Genomic DNA, 16,527 nt, shown 5'->3' with positions numbered 1-16,527 from the left:
AGATTGATTAAATGATAATAAAAAAAAACAAAATCCATTATATTTGTCGGACCACACAGTAGCAAATATATTTATGTTTAAATCTTAGGAAATATATTTAGGAAATGTATTTGGGGGCAATAACGAATTCCATTATATGTCTGATCATAGGTAACAAATATATTTGGTTTATATCTTGAATGGCATTCGGATTGTATAAATAAATTAACAACAGTCAAATAGAAACATATATAAATGTTAATTTAGAAACTGTGCTAATGTGATCTAGATCTGAATTCTGAAGTAAGAAGTGACGTAGAGGCAGGAGTGAACTATCCTACGACGACAGGTACGGATTTCCTGGACATTGTTAAATTGTTACTTACCGTTTTATTTGCATTTATTTATTTATCGAATTATTCATGTTGAATCAAACGATCCCTTTGGCTTTGTTTAGAATACTAGGATAGGATTATTTAATTGAGCAACGGACTATTATGATGTATTGTGTAGAGTATGACTCTTGCATGATTAAATGAAACAAATATAGAATGTAATGGATAAGTTAAAGGAAAGGGGCCAATATGCATTGAACGAATGTTGGAATGTATACATTGGGTCTAGTGTCCGACTAGATCCCTCGTTAATGTGATGTTAGTTGGACTTTCCATCACGGGTCAATATCTTGCGGTGCAGTGGTTCGAGTCCCCGTTGAGTGAGACAATTGAACTAGTGGTGGTTCGAGTCCCCCTAGTGAGACGCCAATAGCTAGGGTGGTTTGAGTCCCCTTGGTGAGGCAAAGAAGATCTAGCGGTGGTTCGAGTCCTCGTCTAGTGGCACGGCCAAGATCTAGTGGGGTTTGAGTCCCCCTAGTGAGGTAGATAAAAACGTAAAAGAACACGAATGAAGTATGTGTATGTGTGTTTGTGATTTAAAATTAGGCATTAGATATATTGCATGTGAGGTTATAATTTTATAACTTGTTTGTATTAAATAAGTAAATTTGACAAGCTCCGGGACTGGAACTAAATCCCGTACGGAGAGACTGTTCGATCTCTCACCCGTTCCACTTTTATGTGGGTTCCAGGAAATGACACTAGTGGAGAACTTAGAATTAGTGTCGGCTGTTTATGGGTATTAGTGTCGGACATTGGGCGACACTAATGGAGCTGATACTAATACTTTGTAAATGACCGACACTAAAAGTAAGGCATTAGTGTCGGCTCTTTAATAAAAAGCCGACACTAATAAGTATTAGTGTCGGTTATTTATAAACAACCGACACTAATTCCTTACTTTTAGTGTCGGCTATTTATAAAAAGCCCATACTAAATGTTTTTTTTTTTTTTTTAAAAATAAATTTTAATATTTTGCCAGCATCTCCACTAAGCTTTTTATCTCTGATTTCTTTGCAGATTTAATCAGAATACAAATGAGCTAATAAACAAACTATCAAAAATTCTTAAATTATCTTAACAAATCTCTGGAACTGTACCAGTATAGTTTTTACAAACCAAATATACTTGACACTACGCAAATCAGCCCCTAAACTTTACCAAACCAGCTCGCAAATTTTGTACCACCTAGAAACAGACCATTGCATCATTACACAGCAATCAAACCTCTTAATAATAACAATTTGAACACAAACCTTATTTCTCTCCCACTGTGCCTTCTTGGGGCAGATCTTGGTGTCGCCAGATAGAGGGGCGGAGGTGCAATGCGCCTGGTGTCGCGAGAGAGAGGGGCTGAGGTGCAATGCGCCTGGTGCAATGCCTGGTGTAGTCACTCGGAGTGGGCACGAGAGAGAGACAGAGATGGTACCCTAAGTGAGCGGCACGAAATGAGAGAGAGAGAGATGGAGAGGTAATTTATTCGCGTAGGAATGGAGGGAAGGGAATTTGACTTATTAGTGTCGGCTGTTTAAAAGAGCTGACACTAATAACTGACAATTAGTATGGGCTGTTTATAAATAGCCGACACTAATACTTTAGTATGGGCTGTTTATAAAGAGCCGACACTAATTGTCTGTTATTAGTGTCGGTTGTTTATAAACAGCCGACACTAAAGTATTAGTGTCGGCTATTTATAAACATCCCATACTAATTGTCAGTTATTAGTGTCAGCTCTTTATTTTGACCGACACTAATAGTATTAGTATCGCATTTTTAAGATGTCCGATACTAATGAAGCGACACTAATTGTACATTCTCCACTAGTGTGATGAGGCCGGCAGGGAGCACGAATAAGAGGGATGTCGACCAGGAGGTCAACGAGCAGACGGCTCAAGTGTCTTTTATTTTCTTTTTAGTTAAACTTTAATTCTCTCTTTTAAAGTGGATACATTGACTTACATGGCATATATCGGTTTGTTTGCCATGTTTCTCTTGATCTCATGTTGAATGTGTGTTATGTAATTGAACTATTTGTTGTGTTAGAAGACTTTATTTAATTCTAAGATAACTTGCATGAATATTTATTATTGATAATGTATGTGATGTGCACACGCCTTATGTGTAAATACGTGGCGGGTTGTCTCGGGGTGTGACAGGCGCTCTCCATAACTAAGCTACACGGATTATTACATAAAAAACCGTGTACGATTACTATTCTACACAGACATTTACCTTAATTGTACGATTACTTTTTCTACATGGATATTTAGCTAAATGTCTGTTTAGCTCTCTTATTTTTTTGTTTATTAATTTTTTTAAATATTTTTTTAATGTTTAGAAGGCTTTCTACACGGACATTTATCTAAATGTTCGTGTAGCTCTCTTATTTTTTTTAATATTTTTTGAATGTTTAAATACCTTTCTACACGGACATTTACCTAAATTTCCATGTAGCTCTCTTATTTTTTTAATATTTTTTTAATGTTTAAATACCTTTCTACACGGACTTTAGCTAAATGTTCGTGTATAATTGTATTATTTTTTTTTGGCTAGCCTCCAGTTTGCTAGCCATTTAAAATCAAATCAATTCCAAAACAGAGAATTTCCAAAATAAGAATACCAAAACTACTAAACAAAATTCATGTACACTAAATTATAGAAAAAATTATACAAAATTCATGTACACTAAATTATACAAATCCATATTCTGGTTTACAAAATTGTTTTATAAACTACTCTGCCCACGTACATCTACAATGATCTAACTGCTCCTTGGAGTAACTCTTTGACTCTGATGAATACTACAAAAATTCAAAATATGCAAGTTATAAAAATACAATCTAGCAACTACATCTCTGTTTTGCTTTATAGAAATAAATATTGCAATTATAACAATGCAACTAATAAAACAAGTTTAGAGGAAATCTATATTAATTATGGACAAGTCAAGGCAAACATATGAATTACAAATTAATATGAATTACATACCGGATATGTTGGCCATTGGAATTATATGCGGTCGACAAAGTGATACATATAAAGCATCGTGTAATAACCACATTCCCAACCGTCAATCTGTTGCGGGGACTGAAATTTACATTTAGCAGCCTATGTTAGAATGACACTAATTTTTTGAACAAAATATGAAATTATAAAATTATAGTGTGCTCACCGCCAACCACTTCCCATTCAATTTATTTCTCTGCTTGCCCGTGCGTTGCACTCCACCCTCTCTAACATATTGCTTAAAAGCCCTTAAAAAATTAAGTAACTGTAATTAACAATTCCACAATTTGTTATAATTGAAAAAAAAATAAACCACATGAATTTTTATTGCTTACTTCAATAAAACAGGGGGGATAAATTTGGACTGCTGAGGAGTGATGGATGGGTCAGGCCGTTTTGAATTCATGATATAAACCATATTTTCAAGTGGCACAATCAGAAGCAAACACCAGTGGCCCCTGTGGGAGGAGAAGAATTGTAGTACTTTAGCATATAATTAGTGACATATATATTTCAGCATATAATAGTGACACAAGTGTTTCATCCACAGTTGATGGGTTCAGTGCTTTGTTATTACTAATGATGTTGAGGTAACTCCTTTCTTTTATGAACTACTAAAACTGCATAGTTCGTATAATTTGTAAAACTGTAAAGTAATTAGCATTTTGTACTATATCATGATATTGGTACTGCTTGTTGCATTTTGTAATTAGCAGGTTGGAGCAAGAGAAGTATTAGGTGAAGAGTGATTGTTATTTGTGCAACTGTGTTAATTTTTTATTTTTAGCTTAGTGTTGAATTAAACTTCGTTGAATTATGGAAAACTATGTTGTTTGTTATGTTAAATTACATGTCTTTGTTGTTTTGCTATTAAATTAGACTTAATTGTTTTGTTGTATAAATTGTTATTGGTTTGGGGCCTTCAACATTTCTCTCTTTTTATTTTGGCTTGTTAGCATTATTTCTTTGTTTTTTTTACATGTTATAGATGAGATGAGACTATTAATTTTTTATCTGCCGTGGTTGTTTTTGCCTTAGCTATCTCTGATTTTCCCACTGTAAAATTCATCTTTATAGTTCTTATATTTGGATTTAATGCACATTGCCAAAGCATGTCATTTCTGGATAAAAGGTTTGAGAAATTTGGCCTCAAAAACAAGTAGTTGTATTTGGATTTAATGCATACTTATCATTAGTATTTAATGCATAGTGCCACGGGCAGGCCTGGGCTTGGAGAAAAGACACATGGGCAGGCCAGGCCTAAATTTTCAAGCCCGCCAGAATGGGCCAGGCAGGCGGGCCATTGATTTTTGACGGGCAGGCCAGGCCTGGGTTTCACAAAATACCCATGGGCTCGGCCCATTGCCATCCCTACTTGTGTCTATTCCTTACCACATGATATTATAAATATTATACAAAATAGGGTTGTGTCATCTTTGTAATATATATTCGTTTCTTGGTCTCTTAAGTAAATTATAAATATATAACTGCACTTCATTTATATTGCATGCATTATAATTTTACTTTTCCAAGGTGCCCATAAAATATCATCACTCATTATAAATGAGGGGTAATGAGACTATTGACATATGACTTTCTCCCGCACAAGTTATATACAAAAAACTAATATTTTTATCACTACTAATGATAAGTAATTTTTAATATTAGTTACATTATATATTTATCATATAAAAATGAAATATATCTCATATCATAGAATTCAGAGACACAATAAAAATATCAATAACACTAACATAATACATATAATGTTTCCATCTGTTGGGTATGTTCAATATATGAAACATTTCATATACTCATGTTATTAAATGACAAATCTTTATCAACATTTATAGAACTACAATATACTTTAATCAACATGACGAACTTATCATGGTATATTAGTGTTCTATGCTAATAACCAAGTTTGTGAACATTTTAGAGATTTATGTTTATCATTATATAGAGTTCTATGGTCCAAGATCAAGAGCATCTTTTTGAACAATTTTATAGATAAACATAAATTTCATGGAACAAAATGCATATGACATTCAATTCATAAACATAATATGTAAAAGTAATCAACATAAGATAACTTTTAGAATACATAACTAACAGATATACCAGTCCCATTCAATGCATAAAGCACCACAGCCTCAACTGGCGCCTCGGAGCTAAATTGGACTCGTGTACAGCTGTCCAGGGGTCAAATAAGAAGACAAATTAGAAGAATCTTCTCGTCATGCATGCAGGAGAAGCATGACTCAATATATACCCAGTCTTAGCCTTTTAAATCAAATTAAATCAAGGGCTATGATTAAAGTATGCTAGGAATTGCCAACATGGCTTCAAATCATTGGTTTATACCCCTGCAAATGATGCCTTGAAGGCCAAGACTCAAATCTGAAGCATGGAAATGGAAATTAAACAAATTAAAGGCTAAGATGCATGTCAGCATAGGCTATCTCAAATCCTGAACCCTTGATGCCTTGAAGACTATAGATACAAGTCAAATCAAACCTAAATATACATCTACATACACCTATACACTTGAAATTAGGCAGAAAGCTATTATATGCAGTAAACCAGCAAATCAGTAGGCTTAGAAGCCATTTTCTTTCTTTTTCCTCTGTAGAAAAACAAGAAACTAGGTAATTGAAGCATAGGCATGATGTAAGGCCCTTAGGGGCCAAAATATGTATTTTCTTCGATGAATAAAGCTTCCTTTCTTTGAATTTTGAGTCTTTTCTTTGTCATTTTATGTTTCTTTCTGTTCTTCTCTATTGTTTTCTTTCAAAAATCATACATATGTATTAAAATATATACATTGATGTTTAAAAATGATATCTTGACAGTTTCCAAACAAATCTTTTATAAAAAAAGCATTTTTATACATGTTTTCCCAGATTTTTCTGCATTTCTTCCTTTTCTGCCTCCCTCAATCATTTTTATAACTTAATTATAGGCAAAGATGAGTGTAGTAGAGCTAGTTAGCATCCTTGCTCATTAGACCCTATGATTTCTTTATAAATATGATTAAAAAGGGGATTAAAGTGACTTAAATCAAAAAATTAACACACAATGACTGTTTAAAGTTGAGCCATCTGACATCCTTTATAGTTCTCAACCTAATGATCACTTGGAAAGGTCTATTTGCAAATAAAATCAAACAAATGGTGAAGTTATGCTGCCAAAATAGCTAATTTTACCATTTTTAAGGGCTTATTTGCAAATAGTGAGAAACTGAGGTCTAAAGTGTAAAAAGGCAAGCAATACCAGCTGCCATGTCATTTACAACTTTAGATCCATAAAGTTTTCATGATTATGCCCTTAAATCAAGTGAAAATGCTTCAAAACATGATTTTCAAACAAACAGGGACCTCCCTGCAAATTTCCAAGTTCTGACATTCTTCAAACACCTTGAAACAATGATTGATAAGATTTTGAATACTTTGATCTTCATTTTATGTGATACTGGTACAAAATCAGTAGCATAAAGTTACTCAAACCATGTTATAACCCAAACTAACCCTTTCTGTCATGGTTCAGACCTCTGAAACAGTCCCTGGTACCAAACCAAACAAGGACTCAGTACCAAATGGCCATGAAAGCCCAACTAGTACAATGAAATGCATTGAAATGCATTAAATGACCCATGCTGACAGAATGACTAGTACAGATCAGCATAGGGACCAAATTGAAAAATGGACTCCCAGTTAGATAGAGGACTCAAAAATACATAAAATGGACATTAATTTCATATTTTTTAGATTTTTTTACAATTAGTTATGATATTTTGAAGTTCAGCTTTTAAATATGAAAATTCTGAAATAAAATATGCATAAATGACCTGTGATGCCCTTGGTCTTTATAAAATCTCTAAAAATGTAAATAAATTTCTGAAAATTGTAAAACTTAACATGCATGTATCTGACATATATATCTTTGACTCCATAAAAAGAAATTACATCTGTCTTTATACAATTCATGAGAAATAGGATTAAAACCAAAAGTATAATACATGAGATGTACCCTATCTTCTGCCTACAAGCAATTCAAATCAAATTCAAGTTTCTACCATGTTCAGAAACCCTTTAAATGATCAAAACAACTTCTTGAAACACTTGAATCAACTCCAAGACCTCTGTACCAAACTTTGATACCAAGTCAGTACCTGTTCAAGGTATAAAATGATCAAATCATGTTGAAATCTCTATCAAACTTCAAATTGATGACCCAAACGGCTTCTATGCCTCCATATGACAACAAATAACCAAATTCCTGAAGAAAATCCCAAAGAAATCGCTCTGAAATCTCAATCGGTACGGAATAAGGGTGAGTCAACCGAGAACCGCAGTCTCTGGTGGCCACCGGCCGCCGACAAGGGAACTTTTGGACTCCTGACAGAGAGGCGATTCCAATGGTACCCTTGGCCAGTGCCGCCGTGGCCGGAGTTGGTTGGACCCGTTTTGTAAGGGATGAACCCTAACCCGACAGCTGCCTAGCACGAGTTTCAAAGAAGGGAGTGTGGATCTTAAAGCAATCTCTTTAGCAAAAGGCCCATATTCAAACCAACAATATCAAACGGCCACTAATAACATGGGCCCACTTATCAGCAGTCTAAATTAAATCCAAATCCTTTGCACCAATCTCAAAGCCTATTTGTAAAAATCCAAAGCCCAACACACTAATGAAAGGTCCAGTGCACATTTGAATGCATCAAGCCCAAATCTCAAAGCCTAGCTGTCCATATCATAGCTTTGCACACATCTTAAAGTCTAATATCCACATCTCAAGGCCCAGTGATCATATCCAATGGTCGGTGCACACTCAAGGCCCAATATTCAAATCTCAAAGGCCCAGCACTAATCTTTAAGCCCAAAAATGATTGAATGATATCCTTTTGCATATAAGCCCCTCTATTTATAAGAAATTGTAGAAAAGTCCCTAAAAATTTATAAAAAGGCCCTTGATAGCATAAAACCTCTTCAAATAGGCCCTTGGAGCCCAAATTGCATTCCAGACTCTGTCAAAAGTCCAAATTACAATCCTAAGTCTCTCAAAATTTACAAATAGGCTCCTCGAAGTACAAAAAAATTCACAAAAAAAGTCCTTTTCAATCCTTTTTTGTTATAACTTCTCCGTTTCAAGTCCAAATCGACTGAAACCAGTTCCAAATGAACCCAAATTAAATTCTCTAAAATTTCAAATAGTAATTGAACATGTCAAAGCTTCAGCCAAATTCTTAAATGACCAAAATATCTCTCTCTTGACTTATTTTATATATAAAATATAAAAATGATGCTTAAACATATTTTGTCAAGTATAAATCACATGATTAATATGTTTCATGTATTTTTATATGTTTTAAAAATATAAACACACATGATGATAAATATGCACATGCACACATGCTAAGCCAAATGTCCAAATCAAATGAGAACTATCCAAATAACCAAAAGAACCTTACATGAGTCCTCTTTTAGCCTCAATTACTCAGCTCACAACAAAATAGGCACAAATCCCAGAATGAACAAGGTATTCAGTATGAACCCGAAAGGTTTGCTGATGTAATTAACGGCGGAGGCTTGCGCCTGTCGGGAATTAAACGTCCCCGCAATCAAACAATAAAGCCCCGACAGGCTGATCATGAACCGTAGGCCCGTCAAAAGGGTGAAACAGAAGGAATGCCGAGAGAAGTCCCCAAACAGATGTTCCCCTCACACTAAGGGATTAACATATAAACCTAATTCCTTCTTTCTCTTTTAGTGCGACTCTCAGTGACCTACACAGCATTCTATCATTCAAATGAGTTTAATCTAATTGCGGTTCTATCAACATCCGCATGCTATTGTGTAAACCTGCAAAAGTAAAGTTGGTTGGTCGCATGTGATTCTGTTATCATCCGCATACTACTGGACAAACCATACAATCTGGTTATCACTTACAGTTGGAATCGCACACGGTTTCAGCAGATCGTGCATGCCCGATACTGGTACCAAATGCAATTTAAGGGTTGCTAACCCTGTTCTAGTTTTAGTCACTGGAATGCTGCTATAACAACTTAACTGAGTAGGACTGGTAGAGGATGGTACCCTATCCTCACTCTAAACAATCGCATAAACGATCTATGATAAGTCTCAATTATCAAGACTATAAAGTTTTAAGTTTACAGTTACGAACCTCAATATTTTCGGATGTATCTTCTAATATTTGAAGCAACAAAGCAATAGTAGCATTTAATGCTGACATCCTAAAGAAGAGATCAGCATCTAGTATGTGAATATACAAATAAGTTCCTTGCGGAAATCAACTATTACCTAGATTTTCGTTAATTCTTTTTATTTCACACAAATCTTAATTTGAAGCCTCAACAGATGCATCTTCTCATCTGTGAATTAACTATTACATGGAAGTACATACTCAAACTAAATACACACACACACAACAAAAATCGGAGGCAGTAAATCAAACATGTTGGTCATTGAGCCAATTTTGAATGACATATATTACAAAAGCTGCAAACAATGATATCGAAAAAATAAAAAGTATGATTCGCACCCAAATAAAAGAAACAAAAGCATCATATACAAAAGCATGCCAGAGCCATAACCATGCAATGCTGATAATTGTCCCGAAGAGCGCACCTACTACCACCTGGTTTGTGGTGTGAAGCTGCTCACATACCCTCAACCATGACTGTTTAGAACCAGAAAGTTGTATCAATGAGATTTCTAATATACTTTTGTTATGCCAGATAGATAGTATATGAAATATTAATACTCACGAAATAAGATCCCAAAGCTAGGATAGCTGCACCAAGTGACACTGTCCAAATATTAACTCCAAGCCACTGCATCACTATGTAAACTGAACAAAATTAGTAAATTTAATGGAAGCTAAACAAAATTAGTAAATTTAATGGATGCTATCGCTATTGATCAAGTAACTTATACGGCCTGAACTTGGCAACTAGTTGGTAGGAGGAATTGGTAGAAATGTATCCCTGCAAGTGTGAAATAGAGAGATTGATCGAGGAAGTAATGTCGGAACAGTAAATCATGAATTAACTTCTTTTGGATGGCATTGTGCTTCCAGGGGCACTCTCACCTAATGTGCATTGATAAAGGTACCACAACAGATAATATAGACTTCCTATTGATTTTGACATTCCTTTTCTTCTTGCATGTTCACATATTTGAGAAATAGTAGTAGTACATACTAAAATGAAATTGTAATAATGAATGAAAGTGGTATCGACTTACAACAATGTACTGCAAAAATTGAGACATAAAAGATGGATTGTGCATGTGAAGATGGCATTCCTGGGTCAGATCTCAAGCCTGATGGCCTTTCATGATTCAATATCCGTTTTAGTGTTACTGCAATAAATGAATTAAAGATTGAGCCCGTTGCTGCCCATTGTACCTCAGCATCATGTTTCCATAAAATCGTCAAACCAAGGAGACCTCCTACTATCCACTTGCTCTGGTAATATAATGAAATTAAAAAAAAAAAGTATAGATGAAACTATGGAAATTAATTCCAACAAACCATAGTTGTTAGTTGACAATGTGGTTAGGTGAGCGTTTGGTCAGTTCAGCTGAAATTAAACCAAATTAGGCAAATTGAAATGTTGATCAAGCTTATTCGATTAAGACAACAAACCAAAACAAAAACAGAAACAAAGAATTGGGCAGTTTGTTTCATTACAACCTCATGACTTAATTTGAAAAGAGCTAAACTACACAGATTAGTACAGTACTTATAAATGTATCATTCACATCATACCAGTTATCATAAAGTTTAGAATATTTCGTCAGTTTGGATATTTGATTCTCAAGTCTCAAAATATCAAAAGACGTCATGTCAAAAATGGAAACAGAATGATATAACCTGTGTAAATTAAACCAGTAAAGGTATTATATATTAAAGCACAGGTGGCAGTCAGGGCTGGTGCTCTCTAGTGGTACCTCACTGTTGGCATGCCGCTAGCACATTTCAGATTTTGTTGCTACCAAAATAGTACTATCAAGATCGCCTAATAGAAACTCTATTAGGGGGCGTTTGGTTCGTTCTATTTGACAGTGATTCCCTGGCATCTCCATGCCATTTTTGCAATGCCCGCATTTGGTTAAAAGAGGAAGGGAATAAACACAGGAATCACGGATTCCCTTGCCATCCAAATGCCATAGTTTATGGCTATTCCGATAGCCAAAAAAAAGGCGGAATTTCTTCATTCCCTCTCGACGGAAATCATCCAGCACTTCTTATTTTTTTCGGTTGAAAATTTTCCCTTCTCCGATAATTTTTCTTCTTTTCCGATAATTTTCGCGAGAGAAAATTGTCTCCCACTCCGACTTCTCTCTTCAGCCTCCACTCTGTCTCTGACTTCTCTTCTCCGATTACAGATTAAAGTTCTCTCTCTATCTCTCCGTCTCTCTCCGTACTACCCTTCTTCAATTCATTCAGAAATTGATTAAATTAGAACTACGATTACAGGTTTGCTTTCTCCCTCTCCCCACTTTCACGTCAAATTAGCAATGAAGAGAGGACTGTGTTAGCAAGAGTGAAAATCTTATTTCTCCCATGTTTTGGTTGATTATCATTTAATTAGAGGTCAAAGATATCATTTAAGTGATTGGAGTGGTGGCATGCATAGTTGAACAGTTGAGAGTTTGTATAATTGAGTCTAAATTGATGAGAAACATTGAGGTCTTTTCTGTCACATTGTGTCTAAATTTTTCTCACCGTTTTTACTATATTTACTATTGAGATTACCGAACTGGTAGTTGTACCAGTGATGTAGCATGCATGTTTTACCGAACTGGTACAAGGACAGTACCGAACAGGAACTGGTACAGTACCGAACTGGTACTGATTACCCTCACTGCTCAGTACCAATATGGTAACATCCATATCTTTCTTTTTCTTTTTCCTTGATTACAATTTTGTGAATCTAATTGAACCATGATTACATGCTGATATTTACATGTCAATAACTACAACTGAATTTAATATGCATCTCTTTTTCTTCTTTCTTTCACTAGGAACCATGACAGCAAGGTCGCGAAATGACATACTTGCCCTCATAGTAGACATTGGTCGGCACCTAGAGAAACATGAACTAGTAAATGAAATCTTGTTAGAATCAGATCTTGACGTATCAACTGTTCTTTTGGAATCGATTAAAAAGGCTCAAGAAACTAACAATCTCGAATTAATACTAGAGGACAATCCACCTGTGGATCCTTGCCTCGCTTTTAATTCTAAAATGATTGATAATTTATGAAAACTGCCGTACTTGATGTTCGAAACATCCCAATTTTAGACTCGCTCCTGAGCTTGGCTTTGGATTTGGATGTTTGCTATATGGATGGATCTTGGGGGAAGCAGTGGTAAATTGTATTTTGAAGGTTTTACTTTTCCAATTTTTGGATACTAGATATTAAATTGTATTTCTAGAGGACCTATTTGGAAAAGTTGAAGATGTATCTCAGTTGATGGGCTAGTGTATCAGGTTAAAAGGGGCATTCAGGTGATACTGGTATTTACTGGTATTGGCGTAGATAGAAGAAAAATAGCATAAATGTGGTTTCTCTTGCATATGTAATATGTAACATTTTTGGTTCATTGAAAAGGAGGGTCAACGGGCATTAATGATAAAAAAATGTATTTTATCGATATAATAACAAATTTGGACCGTAAATGAGCCATTGACAATCATATCAGGTTCTTTATCAGAAAACATGAAAATTAATCGAATGGTTTGATTGCTTCGGCTTATATTTATGTGATCTAAATAAGTTTTTTTGAGACAAACATTAGTTAATAATTTAAAATAGTGAAAACACATCTTGATGGCCATTGCAATAGTTATGTGCAAACCAAACATGAGAATAACTAATTTTAGGAAATGTTGAAGCAATAACCATGCACGAACCAAACATGGTAATAACAAATGCCCTGGAATGACATTCTCTGGTATGACATTCCTTGGAATCCTTCTATTCCCTGAAATGATATATAGCGCGAACCAAACACCCCCTTAGGGATAAAAGATCAAATAAATGACCTATTTTGCTCAATATAGGCGGGCGGCGGGAATATTATTCTTAAAAATGTATTTAATAAAAAATAAAAGTTATATAACACTATACAACACAAGATAATATTTTTTTTAACTATTTGATTTTATAAAAAGATACATAGATAAATAACACCAATAAAGTGCCATGCCTATCAAAATCAAACTAAAAACATAATGTTCATATATTTATATTAATATTTTAACCTATGATTCCTAAAAAAATTAGTAATAATCTCATCTTATGTAATATTATTTGCTAGTTCATTCTCAATATAAACAAGTATGTAATGTCTGAGAAACTCGTCACTCATTTTGGACATAATTCAAATTTTTAGACAGAAGTTTAGTAATCTAATAGACAAATTCGTAATTTAACATGAAAGTAAAATTAATTAATATTTGTGAATTAAGCATAAAGTGAAATAAACTTTTGTCTAAAATTTATAACAAACAAACACAAACCTCAATTTAAAGTGAATTTGTATGCTCTAAGATTTAAGAATGAATCCAGATCGTCTGATCCGTGTCGGCACAAATATTTAAAAGGCCCGTGTATTCCACCTTAATTAGACCGGACTGGTCCAGATCCTAATAATACAGCCGAGATGCACTTACTCAAACTTTGAGTTAATACAAGAGGATACGGATTCATTTAAGAAGCCAACTGATTTTAGAAGGTGACGACGTAAATTTTGCACTGCTCTACTAGATATATATATATTGAAGGAATTTGGATTTTTTTTCGTTGAATACTTCCTTTTTTTATTTTTTTTGCTATCTACCTCTTCGTTGATTGGTCGTAGTAATGTAGTGGTGATGTTCTTTTCTTTTTTCTCTCTTTTCCGTTATCTTTTTTTTTTTTCCATGTTTGACATTTCCAAGTTGGAAAGTAATTAATGCCTTTCCTTTTTTTTTCACAGTGCAGATATGGAAACTAATCCGACAATTGGAAATGAAAACGCTTCGTGATTTCTAAATTTTACATTCATGTCCTTCGTTTTTCTTCTATTATCCATAAGGGGTCTAGTACACATAAAACCAATAAATCAGTTAAATAATTTTTGATACACCTGAAAAAAAATATCTTGGGGGTGCAGTAACAAATTAAAACTGAGAATAGCCAAAATGAAACAAAATGTTTGTCGAGTAAGAAAAAGAAATGTAAACTAATGAAAGCAAAATTACTCACTGATTTATTGATAGCTGATTCAAAGCTTCTGAATGAAGAACCTGACGAAGAATCCAAAGACTCATCTCTCAAAACATCATCTCGGTCCTCTGTAGCATTCACTTGATTCAGTTTAGCCATCTTTTTTCCTCCAAAACCCTGCAAATTTGCTTGACAAAGAGGTTTATGAAATAGCATGGGTTTCAAATCCCTTTTCTTGGACGTGCATGAGTGGAGAAACGAGATGGGAGAGAATAATTTATATGGTGAAGAGTTCAATATTGAGGGGAAAGCAAGGGAAAGTTGCATTTTTAAGGGACAATAAAAGTAATTAAACTGTGGGAAGATGCATCAAGTGAGAGAGAATTGGGAGTATACTGATGATTTCTTATTCTATTTAATGGGGAGAATGTTTGGGTTAGATGAGAAGCGAGAATTGACTAATGACTGGTCCAAGTCAAGGGTGGATCTACTGTACCACAAGGGGGGGCAGCCACTCCCTCTGGATTTCAAGTTTTAGTAGTGATCTATTGGTACCGATTGACTTTACTTCTCTCTGGAATTTTTTTTGTCCCCCTCTGAATGTTTGATTTGTAATTTGGATTAAATTTAATGTTAAAATCAAACTAAATTTCTTGAATTATGATTGGTAATATTAATTATAAGTTATAGGATCAGAAATTATAAATCAAGGTATTAAAAAATATAAGTCAAAATATACTGAAGAGGAGACAACCCGGTTAAACATTTCTCAACTGTGAACGCAGTTTTGGTTTGTAGTAAAATAGACCGAAGAGTAACTTTCTAGTTAGTTAATATTCTACGATGAAGTCACTACATAATTAATATTTGTTATTATTCTTATATCTCATGTTCTAAGCGGTGCTATTCTACATACAACAATTTCAATATCTAGCACTGAGAGAAAACTTTTCCTCTTAATATATGTTTGATTCTTCCAACACTCTCTTACTTCAATTATTCGTAGATTCTAGCTCTCTCTCTCTCTTCAATTGACTCATTCCAAAAATAAATACGCTTATTTAACGCATACTCAAGTAAGGCATATTCTCTTTTTTCAATTGACTTAATCTGATGTTTGATTCTTTATCGACAAGAATGGAAATGAATCAAATTGTAGAATTATAGCATAGAAACTCACAATGAGATCAAAACCCCACCCGGCCCTCTATTCTATCCTCATTTTGAAGGAAGCAACTTATGAAGTTGGCTAGTAGAGTGGATCTCAGCCAGCGAGACCACTATATCATGAACAGATCTGACTCCAAGCCAGAGACAAAGAAAGATGTAATAAGCTGTCCATTTTTTTTGTTGAATTTAGGTTATAAATGACTTTTCATGTTAAATTCGCAAAATAAGATGATTGATTATACGTTGATTCCTTGCATTTAAAGTCAGAACTATCCACAAATTTAAAATAGTGGGATGTTATATTTTTCCCAAAAAAAAAAAAAAAATTTGTCACTTGTTGATAAAAGAAGTAATTTTATTATATTTTGGGGGATACAATTTTAATTTATCTACAAATTTATAATTATTTTTAAATTTGTATGTTTGTCTTCAATGTATAAAAAAACATTTATTTGTACAATTAATATATATTGTCAATATATAAGTAACTAAAAAGTCAGCAATTGAACCGGTTGAACCACCGGTCCGATCAGTGAATCATTGAACCGAAGCTTTAGCGGCTTGATGTCCGGTCCGGTTCTGATAACATTGATATTTATCCATCAAAACATAATATATTTATTAATATACCCATTTTCAATTTTTTCCACTAAAAAACGTAAATTCAAATTAAGTAAATATTGAACAGACCATTTTATCCTTGAGAATTGAGCGCTCAAACCTCCATTTCTTGCTCCATT

At 34.2% G+C, this 16,527-nt stretch overlaps 1 protein-coding gene across 2 annotated transcripts; it reads right to left on the bottom strand.

Annotated features, from left to right (window-relative positions):
• Positions 1 to 9,834: 9,834 nt before the first annotated feature.
• On the bottom strand, positions 9,835 to 15,039 carry LOC144560588 (lipid phosphate phosphatase epsilon 2, chloroplastic-like). 2 transcript variants are annotated; one of them, XM_078309821.1, is made up of 4 exons: positions 14,657 to 15,039; positions 10,643 to 10,865; positions 10,165 to 10,247; positions 9,835 to 10,076 (listed from the first exon to the last, which is right to left on the bottom strand). In XM_078309821.1, the coding sequence occupies exons 1-4, from the start codon at positions 14,942 to 14,944 to the stop codon at positions 9,846 to 9,848; spliced, it is 825 nt and encodes a 274-aa protein (XP_078165947.1). In that variant the 5' UTR covers positions 14,945 to 15,039; the 3' UTR covers positions 9,835 to 9,845. The 2 variants fall into 2 exon arrangements, with proteins under 2 accessions (XP_078165947.1, XP_078165948.1); XM_078309822.1 differs by having other exon boundaries at positions 10,165 to 10,238; positions 14,657 to 15,032.
• Positions 15,040 to 16,527: the final 1,488 nt, after the last annotated feature.

Source organism: Carex rostrata, chromosome 10, assembly GCF_964058835.1.
Source record: "Carex rostrata chromosome 10, lpCarRost1.2, whole genome shotgun sequence".
Taxonomy (NCBI): Eukaryota; Viridiplantae; Streptophyta; class Magnoliopsida; order Poales; family Cyperaceae; genus Carex; species Carex rostrata.
This window is presented reverse-complemented; position numbering and strand designations above follow the sequence as displayed.

What these genes read in the sequence shown, in the direction of transcription:
- LOC144560588 (XM_078309821.1), bottom strand. Translation starts at nt 14,944, where the DNA reads ATGCAACTTTCCCTTGCTTTCCCCTCAATATTGAACTCTTCACCATAT. An exon ending in AATTTTTGCAGTACATTGTT is followed by an intron (nt 10,248 to 10,642) that starts GTAAGTCGATAC and finishes AATTTTGTTCAG; the next exon opens with TTTACATAGTGATGCAGTGG. An exon ending in TAGCTTTGGGATCTTATTTC is followed by an intron (nt 10,077 to 10,164) that starts GTGAGTATTAAT and finishes GGTTCTAAACAG; the next exon opens with TCATGGTTGAGGGTATGTGA.